This window comes from Apteryx rowi, unplaced genomic scaffold (genome assembly GCF_003343035.1).
Source record: "Apteryx rowi isolate R43461 unplaced genomic scaffold, aptRow1 scaffold_140, whole genome shotgun sequence".
NCBI lineage: Eukaryota > Metazoa > Chordata > Aves > Apterygiformes > Apterygidae > Apteryx > Apteryx rowi.
Genome location: NW_020447642.1, coordinates 1611045 through 1630834, shown reverse-complemented (window position 1 = coordinate 1630834; position 19790 = coordinate 1611045). Strand labels below are relative to the sequence as shown.

At 38.4% G+C, this 19790-nt stretch overlaps 1 protein-coding gene across 1 annotated transcript in view; it reads left to right on the top strand.

Moving 5' to 3' along the window:
- The window catches only part of MME (membrane metalloendopeptidase), a 54004-nt gene extending 34437 nt beyond the window's left edge, over window positions 1-19567 (top strand). Inside the window, exons 16-22 of the mRNA XM_026057772.1 lie at window positions 1956-2014; window positions 7278-7397; window positions 8106-8239; window positions 10419-10484; window positions 13983-14078; window positions 14505-14581; window positions 18195-19567. Coding sequence (XP_025913557.1) covers window positions 1956-2014; window positions 7278-7397; window positions 8106-8239; window positions 10419-10484; window positions 13983-14078; window positions 14505-14581; window positions 18195-18294 — 652 coding nt within the window. The 3' untranslated portion in view covers window positions 18295-19567. The remainder of the gene's footprint in view (window positions 1-1955; window positions 2015-7277; window positions 7398-8105; window positions 8240-10418; window positions 10485-13982; window positions 14079-14504; window positions 14582-18194) is intronic.
- The last annotated feature ends 223 nt before the right edge of the window (window positions 19568-19790 follow it).

Sequence of the window (19790 nt, the reverse complement as noted above, 5' to 3'; positions counted from 1 at the left end):
ACTGGTCTCCTATTAACAATGCAAAAACCCTGCAGCCTCTATATTTCTTGGTTCTGCTTCCTGATTCCGTAAATTAAACCTTTATATTTAGCATGGACTTCCTGCAGTCAGTAGTAGGCAGTTTTTGCCAGCTGAATCACCTGCCACTACGGATAACTTAGTAGCTGTCCCCCCAAAATAGACACTCTTGTGTCTTCCTTATCATTTGAAATATTTTGGCAAAAATATATTTTCAATCAGTAATTTAGGTAAACATCAGTATCAATAATTTTAATTATTGATAAATCCTTGCGCAAAGGATTAGAAAAAGCAACCTTCTGAACTCCATTTTGAGGTCTCACTGGAACTTGATTTGGCTCTTCTGGCCTTCCTTTTGAGAAGCAGAAGATATGAATCAGGAAAATGAGGGGATCTATGCTGATGTCTTACTATTCAAGTTGTTGATTGCTTTCTATAACTAGAATCAAAATTCAATAAAAGCAAGGTGAAGCGCAAACAGAAGCCAATTCTTCTTCCACTGCAGTTAGTTCTTTGCTTGCCTTATTATAAAAATGAATTTCACTCAGAGAACATGAAGCCAAAAAATATGACTTCAGTCATGTAAGGCCTAACCATTGTATTCTGCAGAACAGGTGCCTCATTTTCACTGAGATCTTTTCTGAAATATTATTAAATGCATCTAATAATGACTGACCCACATCATAACTCTACCCCTGCATGTGATTCTAGGAGTTTCATCGGGTGATCAGTGATGAAAGCCAGTAAAATTGTAAGCCAAAAAACGGGTTAAGACTCTTCAGGTATTTCCCCTGCTTTTGGCCAGACCCAAAAAGGATGCTAAGGGACTTCTGCAAGGAAGGGAGATATTAGTGAAGCTGAACCTATAGGACTGCTAATCAAGGCCTGCTTCTGCCACAGATCTCAGGATGATCTTTGTACGTGCTTTCATTCCTCAAAAAATGGTGATAAGGAGAAAACTATAATAGTTTCCAGTCTGATACTTACAGTGCATTGGTATTTCATATAGCTGGATATATGACAATGATAGGTGACACTGAAATCCATGTAATTAAGTAAGATGCTGAACAACTTTAATTCTCCGTTTAGTCAATGACAGTTTAGGGTACAGAATCATCTCTCTTTTATAGCTCTTAATAGCTCTTTTACACTTTGTAGTAAGTTTTCATTGGTTAGATTGGAAATTTTGCTCCATTGCAGATTTGTTGATTTTTCTTTGATGGTGGGGGTCTCCAATTATTAGTATATCATAAATAAAAGTCCCATCATCCCCAAATATTAAGATACCAGTATAACCTCAGCTTCTGTGTTTCAATTTCTTTGTGTGGGGAATTTTGCCTGTACAACGCTGTAATGTGAGCAGAAATAGAAATAAAAAACTAAGTAGCATTACTAACCAGCGTGGATAATGAAGAAGCGCCACTAAGATGATCAATGGATCAGAGTGTCTGACATATGAGGAGAGGCTGAGGGAGCTGGGGTTGTTTAGCCTTGAGGAGAGAAGGCTCAGGGGGGATCTTACCAATGTGTATAAACAGCTGATGGGAGGGTGTATAAAGCAGATGGAACAGACTCCTCTCAGTGGTGGCCAGTGATGGAATGAAAGGCAATGGGCACAAACTGAAATACAGGAAATTGTATTTAAACATAAGAAAAAAATTTTTTACTGTAAGGGTGGTGAAACACTGGAACAGATTGTCCAGAGAGGTTGTGAAGTCTCCATTTTTGGAGATAACCAAAGCCCAATTGGATGTGGCCCTGAGAAACCTTGTCTAGCTGACCCTGATTTGAGCAGGGGGATTGCACTAGACAATCTCCAGAGGACCCTTCCAACCTCAGTTATTCTGTGATTCAGTTTCTAGGTTTGTTGAAGTATTCAGTTAACCCTGCCATTAAGAACTGAATTTCTAACATGCATTCTTCTGTATTATCATTAGGTGGATAAGTGGAGCTGCTGTTGTCAATGCCTTTTATTCTGCAAGTAGAAATCAGATAGGTAAGGTTTACCAATTTATTAACTGGATACAGCTTTAATGGCCAAATTATACATATATATTTTCTAAACACAAGAAGTGAAATGAACTTAGTATTATTGGGGTTGCAAAAGGGCCTCAGTACAGCAAAATCAGAGGTCCCACTGCTTGAGAGCAGTGACTAGCATTTTCATCTCATTTTCTGTATTGCCTCTGTGCAGAACAAGGAAAAAAGCCTGGGATTCAGCTGTGAAAGCAACAGCAGTGTGGTGTAGCTAGAAGTTCACTGACCAAGTAAATTTGGTTGTGCTAGCCATTTTCTATGGGATGAGCAGGAGTTGCACTAAGTCTTTTACCTAAAGGGAAAAGTGATTAAAAGAAAACTACAGCACTTCCCTGCCATGCAGTAAATGTGGATTCTGTTCCTTATAGCCCCTTCAGAACCCCTTTGTACAAGCTTATTTAGTATGGCTTTGGGAAGGATGCTGAATTACATCCTGCTGGTGAATGAATTGGTGAATACACCAATTCACTGACTGAACTTAAAATCCTGTAACATTTTGCATGTTCAGGCCAGAACCACGAAGTCCCATGCTTGTTCTCATGAAGCAGTACCTTTCCTCTGTAATTACCCTTATGGAAAGCAATCAGGCAAGTCTAAAACAAATGTCCTTTTATCAAGGCAACCAAATATGCTCTGCACTTGATGACTAAGTAATGCTGAAATATTAGTGCAAAGACAGCTTATCCTCATTTTCTATTTTCCTCATCTCCAGCAGCTTCCCACACACAGCTGTAAGATCTAGTGCTCAGAAGACAGACTCCAGGGATGCAGCCTCACAGGAGCTATGCTGAGCAAACTGTCCCAGGCCCCACGGGACCAGGAGTCAGTGCTCCTGGAGCATATGTTCACAGTTCCAGAGCTGCTTCGAGTCCCAGGCCATCTGACAAAAATCCTACATGATTCTGTCAGCGCCTTCTCTAAGTAAAAATGATCAAGACAGTTTGAACAAAACATTTGGGGCTCAGTGAAATCAGCTCAGTGAAAACAGTTTTCTCAGAAAATTTCTCCCCACCTATCCTATGTTTAGCACTTCAAGATCTATTGATGAACCACAGCACATCAGAGCTCCACACCAGTATTACTTTAAGTAGTCATGTTTAAATTGCAACATTCTCAATTGTTAGCATTGCCTATCTTAAATGCAAAGTTCTAATCTATATTCTTTTATATATGGCTTAGTAAAAGCTTAAGGAATTTTGAGGCATCCTTAATTGCTGTTCTCATGGTGTAAAGTGTGCTAGATGACTTCAAGTTCATGGTCTGAAAGATGTGTCATCTCTACTTATTTCTGCTTCTTTTGTGTTGGAAAAATGAAAATGTGAGCCTGGCAAATTAAACCAAGAACAAAGCAAGTTTAAAAAAGAAGGGAAAAGTTCAGTAACAATGACATAGTTTTAGTAATGCTTTTAGGTATGAACATTTCTAATGTCAGCCTACCCAAAACCAGGGTTAAAAATAACTTAGAATAAAAGAGAAAGTATTAAAAATGCTTTTAAAGAAATAAAAAAATCAGTTATAGCTAAAGACTAGTACTGCATAGAAGCACCAGAAACCTCTGGGGTTTCTCCTCTTGTGAACAGTACCAGCTCTCTTCACAGTGCTGCAAAGTCTTTCCAAGAGTCTCAAAGCATTTTATAATGTTAATTATGCCTGACAATCTTCCTATTATATCAGTTCTGCAAGTATTATCCACATTTCATAAACTGCAATGTCATTTCTAAACCATTCGTGAGACACTATGACCCATGTATAACTCCCGAAAAAAATGTGAAAAATGAACGACCTTGTCCTGCAGGCCTTTGCACAGAAATGAAACAATATTATTTGTTTATTTATGAAGGCTTCCAAAGAAAATAATTGGTGGAGACATACTATTTTCATTGCCAGTGATGCCACTGGATGAAATTACCATTTCTTTTCAGACTTTAATAATAGCTGCCTATATAGTCCTACTTCTCTTATCAAACGGACCATTAAACCAAGGTAAAAAGTGTCAGGCCCTCTCTTCCACTCGGCTCTCACAATGTTAGTGTCAAAAATGATGTCACTACTCTGCAAAATTGCCACTACCAGCAGGCGTTTCAGTAGCACCAGAGGTAATCTGAAGCTTTATTTTGGGACTATATATCATACTTTATTTCATTGCAAGAAGCACTCCCTCCTATGTAGACTTAGCACAGCTGCACTAGGCCAAATGGATGCAGTTTTCTTCAAACTTTTATAGGGTGCGCTTAATACGGTATACTAACATTTTCATGGTAGGTATTTTTCTGTGCAAATAAATAAACTAATATTTATTTAGTACCCTTGATCACATAGGTTGTGATACTACTGCTGCAGATTTAAAGGAATAGCATCAATTTATAATGGAAGAAATCAATAGAGTAAAGTCAGATTTTCCAAAGGATTTCTATTTTTTTTCCTTTTTAAATTTCTCCTGTCCCCACTGAAGAGTTAAAAAAGCTAAAAATAGCCATGCAGTCCTAGATTTTCAGATTTTAGTCAATTAGGTGATATATTAAACAGACTCCTGCAAATGTGGTGCTGACTTCTCCCACTAGTCTCCAGTGCTTTGCAATAGCTTGCACTTGCAGAAGCACAGAGTAATGGTTTGAACACACAGGGATTGCAGCATTATCACAACAGGCAGGCAAGAATGAGGAGGCATGGAGAAAACTCTTCATATTGGTACAATCTTTCAAGGAACATGAAAATACAGCCCACTATGCATGGATTACTAGTATAATGCTGTTTGCACAGGAATTCAGTAGCATACAAAACTCCTATTTTTAGGTTTCACGTCCTAGTCAAAACTTTGGTGGTTTGCTAAGGTTCCTGAACTTTCACAGTTAACCCAAACTGCTCTGGCTTTGCAGTGGGTTCTAAAGGCAAAACATGAAATAAGCACTGTGAAATCCAGGATAGGCTTAAAAGAGACAAAATTGTGTTGACTTAACTGACCAGTGCTGTTTGGTTAGGGATGGCAAGACAGGGCTGTCAGGCAGGTGGTGAGGCTAAGCACGTATTATGAAAATATTATTCAACTTTCGGTATAAAAATCTGCTCACAAGGCTTTGTTTAAAATAGCTTTGGTCAGTAACTTGTAGAAAAGGAATTACTATTTGGAAGATTAAAGCTGATGACTGGCAGTTAACATGAGCCATAAATTCTTATCTCATCCTTTAGCTATGGCATGTCACAGGATAATTAAAGCAGTATGATCTTTAGAGTCGATGTCCGAAATAGCTTAGTAACACCCTTAAAACGAATTCCCTCTAAAAAGGAGTTTTCTGCAGGACGTGTAGCAAATCTAGAGCCCTGCTGTTATATTTTAGTATGGCCCTGATCCTCACTGTCACATCAGCAGCACTGATCGCAAGGAAGGCACTCAACCTCAAGGAAAATCAGCAGAGCTGCTGCTGGTAAATTAGCCCATCATATGTTCCTATAGGGATCCAGCTACCTCTGACCCCACAGGCAGGTGCGAAAATTGAGCTGACCCATGTTCCTGGCTGTTTGGGGGACCCTGTGCAACACAGTCATTCCTGGTAAAAGCATTACTGTTTTCAAACAGTTCTTCAAGAAGAAAAGTAACATGTTGTTCTTTTGTCCAGGGGTGCACAGGGTTTGAGGGAAATACTTTGTGCCATTTTCTGCCTTGGATGTTCTCAAAGTTGAAAAGTACAATCTGCCTTTTAAATCCCCAAATAGTTGTGCTTACCTCTTTCTTCTTTAAATCACTGAAATTTATCACATAGGAAGAATACCTATCCACTTGGACCTGTATTATGTAAAAGCAGTCATGGAGTATTGTTTTCAAAGGGCAGATTAAAAAAAAAAAAAAAAAAGAATTCTGACAGCTTACTCTAAAAATGGATGAGGTGACAGAGTGTTAATTAAACTGAACTGAAAACCTGGGGAACTGCCTGCCTTCAGAAAGGGAAGATGGTCTTATGTTATCAAGCAAAGGATAAGCTGAGCTACCAGAGTTACGGTTGTAGTATTCCAAGCCACCAGGATTGATGTGTACCATACTAAGTGCCTCACTATATAAACAATAATCTCCAAAAAAGAGTCTTCTGATGCTGTACTCTAGATATTGCTCCATATTGCCAGTCATTAAAATGGCTTATCACACAGTATGGCATTTGCACTCTTGTCTTTACTATCAGTATTTCCCGATAACAATTAGCATCAAAACATTTAGACATTTAATTCCATGTCAAAGTAGCAATGTGATAGAATGACTATGTCAGCAGGCAGCAGTTTGCACAGGACAGCAGTAACAGTTTCTTTTCCAACCTGTTTATTAAATTTCAATTTTCCCATGGTTCTTTCTCCTCATGAGAGAAAAGGTTAGAGCCACACTGGGATTTATACAAAAATGCAAAAAGTATTTGTTTTCTTTATTTTTCTATGTGAAACCTGTCATTTAATTTCTCTTTTTATTCAAGTTTTGTGATGTTATAAACATCTCACTCATGATAAAAATTAATACTTTGTATTGCTGCAAGAGTAAAGTATAGGGAAAAGGCCTACATGAGATATAAAGTTTAACAGAACTCTTTATTTTATACTTAAGAACAAAGTTTATTTTGTGTTAATTCTTCATTTAAAGAAAGATCACAATTACAACATGATTTCTTTTTGCTTATTTGATTTTTTAAAGGCCTAGAAAAATGAGCACAGAAGTGGGTGAAAAGCAGTTCTTTGTTCCAATTCTTCCACTGCCAGCATGACCTATTTTTATTGATTCTAGTGGGAGAATAAATTCCTCTGACATTGACTTCTGGCAGGGGCAATGATCAAATAATTTATTCCTTCTAGGGGAACACCCTCCCACCTTTCATGATATTGTGAGGTTTATTTAATAAAGATACATAAGTCTGACAATGCTAAGTGCTGTAAACTGAAAGATTATAACTGCTTCTTTGCAAAGCAAAATAGTAACAAAGACATAAAGCAAAAGCTGATCACAATTTTCTAAGTATTTGAAGAGCTATTTTGCTTTACCCTAGGCTGGGAGTGCAGGGGGAATGAGGGGAATGGTCTCGCTGAACTGTTTCTACTACAGGCACTATGATGTGTAAATTCACATACTGTTGCTGAAAAATCTGAGGGAATGGCCTGACTTTATTCTGTAGAAGCCTATAAAAATGGCCTGTTTACACTGTGCACGCAGAATAATAAAACAGTACCTTAACCATGTTGTTTTTTTGCAGTCTTCCCTGCTGGCATTTTGCAACCCCCTTTCTTCAGTGCAACCCAGTCCAAATCACTGAATTATGGTGGCATAGGCATGGTCATCGGTCATGAAATTACACATGGTTTTGATGATAATGGTAAGGCACTGAGTTTCTAATCACAAAACTTTTGGTAGATAGCATGTTTTACATACTTTAGTGCTTAATCATTCCAGAGAACAGATAAAGTGAAGTTGCCAAATATCGGACCAAATCTGGGTTTATTAGGGTTTATAGTATTGTTCCCCCTGATGATTTCCAAAAGTATCAGCCAAAGAATTCCACAGATGCTACTGTAGCTGCAAGGCTGCAGCAGCAGCACAGGATATGGCTGCACTCAAGGGCTTTTAATTTAGTTGAAGGTCCCTTACTTTTCCCAAAGGTTCCATCAAAAGCATACTCATTAGAGGGTAGAAATGATCAGAAGCTGTGAGTGACTGCGAACAGGGTGTATTACTAGGCCAGCCTAGGTCTGAATTCAAAAGTCAAGCCATCAGACCTGCTCTTCAGTCACGTTTCATTTCTAGACCCACACTACGATCAATTTGGCATCCAGTCACAGGTAGAACATGCCAGGCTTCCTAAGAGAGCCTTAATTCTATCTTGTAATTCAGTGTGAATTGGTTTCTTTTCCTCCTTAGCTGGAATACAGCCCTTTTAGAAAAAAGAAAAATAAAAGAGCATCATCTGTGACTGCCTCATTACAGAAAATTTTTGCATGAGTTAGTATACTTTACTTGGTACCCCTCTTACTGCATCAAAAACCTCTTTTCTTGTATACATAATTCTGTTAATGCATTATTACAGGCAGAAATTTTAATGAGAATGGAGACCTCCTAGACTGGTGGACTGAAGAATCAGCACGCAATTTTAAGGAGCAATCTCAGTGTATGGTGTACCAGTATGGAAACTTTTCATGGGACCTAGCAGGTGGACAGCATGTATGCCATATTTGTTTGTAGCTATCAATGCTATTTTAAATGAGAAAACACAAAATCTTAAGTCCTTATACACAAAGGAGTCCATTTTCTCAAAGGAGAAAAGAGCAGAAGAGATTCCTAAAGATAACGGTAAAAAATCCACACAGATGCTGACTGTTGTGGAAGAGGCAGGATTTACATTCTGTATGAGTGACAGTCCTTGAAGCCTTTGCACTGACTTTGGCCCTCAAAGGCTAATTCCCTGAGAGAACAGAAAAAATAATTTATAAGGTTGAACCTGAGTTCTCTGAAGCTTGATGCGCAAATAATATATATCCCCATTGAAACATCTGCCTGCTGCTTTCCTCCATTCAAAAGTTTCTTGCACTTTCCCCAAGACAAACATCTGGACCACACAGCAAGAAGGTATGAGAAGAATCAGGGTACAGCAGGAGAGGAAAAGATGATATGGCAGGAGAGGCAGTCAATCTAAATGTGACTGCATTTATGGCATTCTGCACACTTAAAATCATTAAGCTTTCAGTGGAGTATCTGTTTCTGGAAGCTCTAACATCACAAGTACAGTTTGCAGAATCACGTCTGTTTTATGTCCCAATAAGATCAATATTCCATTAACTCACAGCAACAGGTAATAGTTATGTTGGAATTATTCGTGCTGAACAAGAGCCCTGTCTGATTCCTACTGAATACAAGCTGCAAAATTGCCATTAGAAAGAGACAGGTACGTCTGCATAACACACTTCACAGCCATGTCATTTTGGGGAACGACCAAACGTTCTGCTAATGCATCCTCATTGTTTGTAGTACATGCTCTAGCTTTAATCATTTATGGATAGCTTAATTATCTCTACAGTGCTCCCGCTCTGGTACCATAGTGATTTTACTGTTCCAGGCTGGCACTGCATATATTTCAAAGCTACAGATAGCATGATTTCAACCACAGTTGCTAGCTGAGGTGCCTATATTCTATCAGCATAGGTACATATTACACCAGTGCAGTTTTTATTTCACATCGCTGCATCTTCCACACAGCAAGTAAATACCAACCCCTGGGATCATTACTGCACAGTAAAGAAAGGAAAGAAGTTTACTGCAACAGCACTCAACTGCATTGCATTGTGAAAGACCAGTTACTTTCAACATCCACCTTGTTTATTTTGGAGTTCACTAAAGAACCCTGCAGCACTGAACTGTGACACCACCTAAATCTGTAAGGAACAAAATTTCTCTTGGGTTGGACCTTCTGCAGTACATGCTGAACGAGAAGACACATACGGGAAATATTTCTCCAACTACTGCAGTCTATTTTTTAGAGGCTGACAATACATTCGGTCATACAGAATAGGGAAAAGATAAAACTCCCTACCCTGAGTCGGTTTGCTAAGTTGCTGGGGACACCAGAGTCTATTAAAAATAAAGGAGAAGAGTATTTCAACATTCTTTTATTCTTCTGCCATTTTGCCACACATCAAATTTAATCTAATGATGACTCATAGGTTTTATAGCTTTAAATATCATAGCCCAATGTTTGGGCTAAAGGTCAAAAATATAATTTCTTAAAAGTAAAACGACAGATTCTCCATTGCCAAAGCTTCATCATCTTCAGTGATACTTTACTGATTTGCTAATACTATACCTGATTTACTAATACTATACCAGCTACAGAGTTATGTTCTAAGTATCGTGCTACTAAAGATCTACTTAATTTGCCTCAAAAACAGCAAAATACTTAGTGACTTTACAGCAGATTTGCTGATGTCTGTTAACTAATAATTTAAACTATCCGGAGTTTGGATTTAACTTGTTTCATGTAATTTGTACAGATTCTGCCCTTTTCCTCTAACTGAAACTGTGATAAGAAGCTGAGGGTTAAAGACATGGAGAAAATAGGAAGAATGAACAAATGAATAAGCATCAGAAAGTATGAGCAAAAGAGATATGAAAGCCTAGAAAGCTGCCTGTATGGGAAGGAAGAGGATTAGGGAAAATAGTAGTATATGCTTGGGTTTTGAGACAGGGGAGGCAAAGACTTTTCAGAACATAATCTTCTGCTAAAACTTAAGACTTTAAGGAAATTCTCCCCTTTAAAAAAGTGAAAAAAAGTGCAAGATTTGGCATTACACGTACTGGACAAGCTCTTATTTTGAGAAAATTACATTTTTCCTTTCTGTCTTTACAGCTGAGTGGAATCAACACACTGGGAGAAAACATTGCTGATAATGGGGGTATTAGACAAGCATATAAGGTAAGAAATACCCATTTTTCTATCTCAGCTGAAACCAACACAGATTCAGAAAATTCTTTTCAGAGCCTTTGAAGAAGAAGCAAGGTTTTTGCATTAGCGACAGGACTATACCTACTTTGTCACTGAGGCATAGTTTAAAATCATGACCAGCTGTTTTATTTCTTTCATCCTATTAATTACTTCAGAATAGGTATTATCTGTTCCTAGCACACACTGGCTTTTTCAGCTCACTTGCTTTCTCTCTTTTTTTTTTTTTTATTGTTTCCCTTTGTGAATAGGGAATTTGTAGAATGAAAACATTTAATGAATCAGTGTCACATTTGGACCTTCACCTAACTAAACTGATGATACAGAACAGCTGTCTGCCTCTGGCTGTCTTCACCAGTTTTTGTTTACTCCAGGAAGGAGGGACAGAATGATGCTGTTCCAAGCTCTATCCATAGAACAGTCTCTGCCTACATGGGACACTATTTACCACAGCCTGTTCAAAATATCATCTCATGCAAGGGGCTTGGGTCACCTGTGCAGGTATCCAGAGATGTCAGTGACTGCTGCTGGACTCCTCGTGCTAAGCCTTCCATGGGGAGCCTGTATGCTTTTTGGTTTTCCTTTCACTGTCTTCCCAAAATAGATACTTAGCTTCTTAGATTTGCCTCTTCTGAGACTGGAAGTAAAAACAAGTAGAGGTCTTCTCTTTGGGACAGCAGGCTGAGAGGTGGGAAGCAGTCAGCTTTTCCATGACCATCTGCTGTCAGACAGAACTGTATCAATCTGATGGCGCAGGCCTTTGTAACATGATCTTCCCCCTCCTTCCCCGAACCCTTTGTTCAGTAGTGAAATATTCAACACTTTTGACAATTGGAGTGCTATGATTCCGCAACAGAGTGCCCCCGGGATGCATGGGTCAACTCACACTTCTCAAAGGTATCACCACAACTTCTGCAAACAAAGCCATCAGCAACACTTAGTTTACTAGAAATATAAGTGTGTGAAGACAAATACAATTATTAATGAGAATTTAAAGTATGATTTGGCAGCCTAAAGGAGGTGTCAATATGGCATATTATATTAGTCTGACCTTCAATTACGAGAACATTTGTGCATAAACAAAATAGTCCAAACCTATGAAAAAGTATACCCTGTCTGAAAGGAATGGGAGTAGCCAGAGGAAAATTATAAAGTCAGAAGTTACTACAAAAAAAAAAAAAAGAAGAAGACATTCAGAATTATTACGACATCATTTAAGTAACAGAAAAAAGGTCCAGAAAGAATCTTGAGAGCTCATCTAGTCCACTCCCCCCCAGTAGGCAGAATCAGCTACATCTGTACCATTCAAACAAACAGTGAGAGGTTCCAGTACCCCCTGCGTACAAGTCAAGTGCCATTACATCTTTGCTTTTGACAGTGGAAATAGAGAGCAATTTATTCCTTTCTTTTCTGCAACCTTTTACATATTTGAAGACTCTTACATACTTGAAGGCCAAGACTTCTCTCCTTTAGACTAAACAAACCCAGTTCTTTCAGTCTTTCCTCACAGGTCATGTTTGCTAGACCTCTGCTCATTCTTACCACTTTCCTTTGGACTCTCTCCAGTTGATCCACATCTTTCTTGAAGTATAGTGCCCAAAACTGGACACAGTGCTCCAGCTGAGACCTAGCCAGTGCCAAGTAGAGTGGAAGGATTATTTCATGTGTCTTATACAAGACAGTCCTGTTTGTACTTCCCAGTATGATCTTTGCCTTTTTTGCAATACCATGGCACTGCCGGCTATTGTTTGGCTTGTGAGCCACCAGAACTTCCAGAAGGCCTGTTAACCACTCACTCCTCACCTTGTACTTGTGCAATTGATTGGTCTTGTGCAGTTGTTCAGCACCATCTTTAGCCTGAACACTTATCCAATTTGTCAGCATTTTTCTATCAGTAATGATATACTAACAATACATTGACACATGGTCTTCATGAGAAATACGCGAAAGCTGCTGTTCTCACTGTTGAAAGGTTTTGAAGTCTTCTGCAATTTATTAAAAAAGAACAAAACCTGTAGGTTTACTTCTAGTCCATTAAAAAAATTCAAAATTTTGCAAGGATAAAAATTCTCCTTTTCATAATGCAGCATTAGATAAATAACAAAACTCCCTTCTTCACTGCAGAATGAGTTTTATGCTAGTAAAACTGGATCCTGCATTGCATTCCTGTAAAATTGGAATTCTACATTGCATACAGGAAAAGTATACATTATCATAAGTGTATTATTTTAGACTCTAACCCAATAGGTGGCAAAAGCATATGAAATTCATTTATATAATTAACTTTTGAGAGAAAAATTATCTGGAAACAGAACACCACACGTTTTATAGAGTAAGTGAAGAGAGAGATTTTTGCCACAGTTGAACCTTGTTAACCCACACGTCTTAACTCTAATGGAAAGAATGAGGGTAGGAAAGAAAGATGAATAAATAGAGGAGGAAAAAAATCCTCTGGTCACATTAGTTGTCTTGGAGATCACTTGCTCCTCCTCAAGCAGAGGCAGCCCAGAGGAACTCAGCACACTGTGGGGTCTGTAGGCAGGGTGTTACAGAATTATGTGAGACATCTCAACTATGCTAGGCTCTGGGCCTTAAGAAGCAGTTGACCACCGTGCTTTCCCATGGAGGTCTTTACTGTGCAAGGTGCATACTGAGGGCAATTGACAGTAATTCCTGCAGATTCTGTGGATCAGGTGAAAGAGCTGCTGAGGATGAATCTTCATATAGGCAGTTAGCTCTGAACTAACGATGGATTTGGAGGCTGGTTTAATCACAGAGCTTGCTGATGCCTCACTACATCTACCTTTATGATGATAACAGAGAATCTCACAGCCATTTTCATTATAGAAGATAGTGTTGTGTGTTTTTTTTTTTTTTAAAAACATGGAACAGTCTTGCCTTATACAGTCATTAATTAATCATTAATCCTGTGATTTTCCAGAAAATATATAACAGTTCAAAGGAATTGGATACATTATTATAAAGCTGAAGTACAGTACAAACTCTGTAGCTATTATACTTCAGAACACAATTCTCCTCCTTTGCATTCTTAAGTTTTTCCCCTATGAAAAGATGCATAGTCTAGTTATCTGGTCTAAAATCACTCCATCTTTCTAAAATTACTCCATTAACTTTTTTTTTTTTTGCACTATAGTAGATTGCCTTCTTTAAGCTTGTTTCTCCTATCATTTATTCCAATACAAATCAGGCAGTTTCACTAAACCCAGTATAAAACACGACTATAAAGTCCATTCGGTGAGAAATCTTTCTTGATACAATCAGGCCACTGGTATTCCAATACTACAAAATGACCCCTTTTTTTCCTGCTTAAGGTTGCATGCAGTAAGATGGATGACCAACATTGTAGTCCATGCTGAGTTGTGTCAAAGAATCAGTGTTCCTCCTTGTCATCATTTCATTTTAACAGTGTAGACAGGAAGCTGTAACGTTTCTACTCAATTCATTTTGCAGGCCTATGAAAACTTTGTGAAAAAGAATGGGAATGAAAAACTTCTTCCTGGCCTTGAAATGAACCATAAACAGCTGTTTTTTCTGAACTTCGCACAGGTATTTTACACTTCTTGATTGAAGGCTGTAAAAAAAAAAAAAAAAAAACCACTCATGTTTTTAACAGTAAATCAGAAAGAGTAGGCTGACTCTTTCAATTTTAGTGAGAGCTGGCCGAGTTGCTAAGCTGAACAGCATTCACTGCAAAGTAGAGAAAACAAAGTCCTGTTAGGTAATTTTAGTTCTTCCTCCATACATGAATACATCCAGGAATAAGTCTGGTAGGCAGTTTCTTGTGCCCAAGCACCTCTGAGAGTTTTGATGACAGTGTTCTTTTTTTTAAAAATAGAAAATACATTTTTTCCTCACTATGTTCTAATGTGAAATTTATTCTCACAGCATTAAGTATTTCATAGTGAAATGAAAGCAGGTCTCTTCCTGGAAAATCTTACTCTTAACAAATCCTTTTCTTTGTTACATGCACAGGTATGGTGTGGAACATACAGACCAGAATATGCTGTCAACTCCATCAAAACTGATGTACACAGCCCAGGCAAATTCAGGTCAGCATGTATAATAATCTTCAGCATAAATTCTAAGTGCAGCACAGCTTTTAGCTATAGATTTCAAAGAACCCTATGCCAATTTACCAGGGTGGATTTCAGCATATACAAAGTGTACTAGGATGGCACTCGGAAAACAGTTGAGACAGAGGCTGACCCTCTAGACGTCACAGCATTACAGAATCACAGAATGGTTGAGGTTGGAAAGGACCTCAGGAGATCATCTAGTCCAACCCCACTGCTCAAGCAGGGTCACCTAGAGCACGTTGCACAGGATCGCGTCCAGGCGGCTTTTGAATATCTCCAGAGAAGGAAACTCCACAACCTCTCTGGGCAACCTGTTCCAGTGCTCTGTCACACTCACAGTGAAAAAGTTTTTCCTCATGTTCAGATGGAAGTGTCTGTGTTTCAGTTTGTGCCCGTTGCCTCGCGTCCTGTCACTGGGCACCACTGAAAAGAGTCTGGCCCCATCCTCTCGACACATTGATCAGATCCCCTCTCAGCCTTCTCTTCTCCAGGTTGAACAGGCCCAGCTCTCTCAGCCTTTCCTCATAAGAGAGATGCTCCAGTCCCCTGATCATCTTTGCAGTCTTAGCATAGCTTTGTGCTGACAGAAACAGGCACAATCCTTCCCAAAGATCTCCAAAGCAGAATTGGGGGGGGGGGGTGTCCTAACCCATGAGGCAGTATAACTTAATTCTGACCACAATATTGAGAAGCTTTGAATAGTCCTTGTCACAGGGATACAAACATCACCTGACTTCTGTTACCTAATATGCGTGAGAGCTACAACAGAGTCCAGTCACTGTGCCTGGGATCCAGTGTCTTCTGCTAAAGATAAAGGCAAGATCTCTAGTTAATTTGGAAGGATTTTACTCTGCCAAGCATGAGAAATGATTCATCTTCCCATAAACAAGAATATAGACATGAGAGAAAGGTCCTTCTGTTGACAGCCTTTGCCTAAAGATGCTTAGTTAAAATTAGAAACCCCCCTGCCATCTAGAGCTAGAAATGTTCTTTTGTTTTAGCAGAGGGTTGGTGTGTCTTTGGTGCATTACTTCACAATGTCTGCAGCCCCGAAACTGGGGCACTGCTGTGCCACGTATTACACAAGATCACTATTTGTTCTCTCTTGCAAGACTAGCAGAAGTGAGTTGTAGGTAGAAGATCACTCACCTTCAACAGTAACAAACCTATATGCTGTAGTGCAGTAAGCAAATTTGTATACTCTGCCTTGCATATCCATCAGTCTTCCCCAGAATAGGTGGGCTTAATGTCAATAGAGACACGAATATAGGATGCTTAGTGGTCCAGTATGGAAGTCTTCTTGCCAGATTAGGATCTTTTCATTTTAACTTAAGCCAGAACAACCTGTTCAGCAGTAATGTAACTGTTTTTGCTCTAGTAAGTCTGTTTGGACAAGTCCCATGAGATCAAGTAGCACAGGAGACATCACAACATCAGCTGGCTTTGAAAGGCTGTGTCATCTCCAGGATTCACATACACAGTGGCTGACTTCTTTTCTGATACAATCCAGTACATTAATTCCAATATCTTTCTTTCAACGGCTTTTCACCGAAGAGTTATTCTGCTTATCCCACATGCTCGAATATTTGGTGAAAGCAGTGACTGTTCCTTCAGTTGCCATCTGACTGGCACTTCACTGTGGGTGGGTTTTGTGCTATCTGCAGATCTCTCCCAGAGGCAGTCTATGCATGAGGTCCTACAATCAGCTGAATTTGGTCACAGTGCTAATGAGGCTCTGCAGCAATTCTTCAGAACTTTGCCTCCTCTTTGCATAACTCATTTGTATTATTTCATGAGCCCTTTAAGTTCACTAGTTGTACATCTTTCTGTAATTAAATTTGTGTATATTTTGGATATATAATGTTATGTATTGCACTGTCCTTGCATCAACATGAAAGGCTATAAACTTTATATCCAATTACACAACTATTCATGACAAGTCATACTAATATTTTTAGAACTTTTCAATTTTCAGACTTAGGACTTTTAGACCACCTTAGAGGTCTAAAATAGAAAATGTTTCAGTACATGAGACATACCCACAAAATTACTGCTTAATGACATAGTATTAAACAGTCACAGCGGCCCCCAATGCGCTTAATTTTATTTTACACCTGCTACACCAACTGCAAACTATTTCTCTTTACAGGTAGGACAGGCCATTGTTCATGAATATTGTTATTTGCATAGTAAAATTTTATTTTATGGACTGACAGCTCCGAGTACTGGACAGGTAGAAGCTTTTATCCACTAAAAAAACCCACAAACCCACAAAACACACACCCTAACAGGAAGATACCTTAGATTAGGTAATCAAAGGAAGGTGAAAGAATTTAAGTAATTTTTCAGAAAATGTGGTGTACTTGAGTGGTAACATTCAGTGTTAAAACATAACAAGTGCAGTAACAGTCACAGGTCAAGGCCTGCTTATTTACCAAACCGCTATGGTCCTAGGGACATTAGTGAAGGAAGCAGAATTCGTATTCTAGTGACACTTACTTTTTTTATAACAGATGTAAATAGTGTTTTATTAAACACAAAATACTTTTCTGCTCTGTTTCTGGCAAAATCCCGGTCTAGGGGTCCTAGTCCCAGGAATGCTAAAGGCTTGCTGCATCACTTAAACATATGAGGTTTTTTCATCATTTCTCTGTGCCATCTCCTCTGCTGCAGCTGACTTCTGAGGCCAGTTAGCAAATATTTTTGGATTTGATCTTTTAGAACCAGTCAAATTGTTACACATCAGCTGCTGAACTTCACCTGTTTCTGCTCACCACTCTGTGGACACTTCCTGGTTCTGTTGAATCTTATCATTACAATTATTCACAAAATAATCATGAATTATTCACAGAATCAGTTCTTCAAATAATTCCTGATCCACAATCAATATGGATCAGTATCTGTATTTGACATTTAAAGCTAAAGTTGTTTTCCCACATAGGTATGTGCATGGTGTATCTCCCTTCCTCAAGGGAGGAGCAATTCCCAGCATATATATTCAGATATACTCACAGTTAAAACATTTAAAAACTACTTTAGCTGGATAGTCTTCATAATCACTTGAAATCTGCTGTTTGTATGAGTGTTTTTTCCAGGAAATTTATTCACTGGAATATTTGTGGAGACTATCCAGAGAAGCAGTATGATCTTGGTTAAACTTGAGTGATTTGAAAATACAAATGAGTATTCACTGGAAAGTTTACAGTGTTCCTCCCTCTACCTCAGAGTTTTGCTCTCCTTTCCCAGGGGACCTGTCACACAAACAGAGCTACGAAAAATTCTCAGTGGAAACTAATGACAGGCAATAAACCTGTTGCTAGTAAAATAAATGGAAGTTTTGTAAGAGCCATCAATGAAAAAGGGACAGGCCCTATGGTTTTGGGGTTTGCAACAGAAAACATACAGACCGAAAACAGAATACTGCCACCATTTTAGGTGAAAGGAAAGCAATAGTCAGAGCTTAGAAATACAAGCGTTTCCCACAGTACTTTGGATGAAGCAAAAAAGTTACAAAATGTGGGGGTTTTTTCTTTGTTCTAAACAAAGAGAATTAATAAGGCCAAAATGTTCCTGTTTTGTTTTAAAGGGTCATAGGATCATTGCAAAACTCTCCAGAGTTTTCTGAAGCATTCTCATGCACCAAGACAAACTACATGGACCCTGCTAACAAGTGCCGAGTTTGGTGATGGAAGTAAACCTTGCATCTCAAGAAGCTTTCCAGAAAAAGAAATTCTAAACTCATTTTGAGAACGGGAGGAGGGAAGAAAATTGAGGGAAATATACTACAAAAGTCATGGTAATTGCTGGCAAACAGACAAACGTAAAACAATGACACATCAAAACAATCTATTTCTCAAATGAACAACTAATACCAAAGCAGCAATTAGCTGCTCTAGCTGATTGGCTGCTCTTCCTATGACTGAACCTTGCAGAATCGAAATCACTTGACACTGTACAGTAATGTTTCACTCAATTAATCCTGTTCCCCACTGGTCAGCAGGTTGGGGTGGGGGGGTATTTGTTTTTTTCTTTTAGTGTCAAAGTAGAACACTATCTCTCACTGCTCTGAGAACGTGCATTTCTGATCAGACAGAGGAAGGAAATATTAGGTAACGCATGGCTTTAGACATCGTAATATGACAAAGAGGTAACAGTTTATATCAAAAGTGTCAGACTTTGTACCCTCTGCTGTTACGATAGATCAGTTCTACCAAATGTTTTCATTTGCACTTGAAACCATTTATACAAGAGGAGTCCAAAGACCCATTGTAATTAAGTAACTTCTCAGTAATTATTCCACTGCGTATTAACTAAAGTTGCTATTTACATGAGTTTATTTACTGCTTTCCAGCCAAACTAAAGTTGTAGGTAATTTATTAATTTTTCATCATATAACCTGTAATATTGTGCTCAAAGACCCTTTCATAATTTTCTAAGCTTTTTCTTGCTTTCTCTGAAGGTTGGTCTTTTTTAAAGTTTCTAGTAATGTATAAATCATAGTTTTTATATTTAATTGAGCTACACTTTTGACTTGAAGTATTGTAATATATTTTATCAGTGGCTGCACAGAATTGGGAAATTTAAGTTAATCATGGTATCAGGCAATAAGATAAAGTCTACAAAACTGAGCTCTCCAGCTGAGTATACCAACTTACAAGTTTTCAGACTGACCTTCTCAGTGTTTGGGACCCAATCCTGCACATACTTTGTACATGTTCTGATTGATGTCAGTCCTCACATCAGTAAATTTGCACAGCTACTTGCAAGAATGGAGCTTTAAACAAGACAGGTAAAAGGCTTTAAATCTGCAATAACAGGTACTGAACATCCTCATGCAGATTGCAAAGGAACTTACTGCTTTGTGTATCAAAGCAAATTGAGACTTCCAAAAATAGGTACCAGATACCTCAGATGACTGCTACAACAGGTATATTTAAAAACCTATGTTCCTTTTAGCTTTCCGAGTTTGTCATCTGATAAAAACATTTTGATAATAAACTGAAATTGAGTCATGTTACGTGTGTTCCTTTAGAAAGTATAAAATAAATACATTATCTGTAAATAAATTCCTATACCTGCCCCAAGCACTACATGCCAACATCTGTAACAGCTGACAAAAGGAGAATTCAAATCATTTCACCCTAGTTTAAAAACTAGATGTTTATAGGTTATATAGTACTCA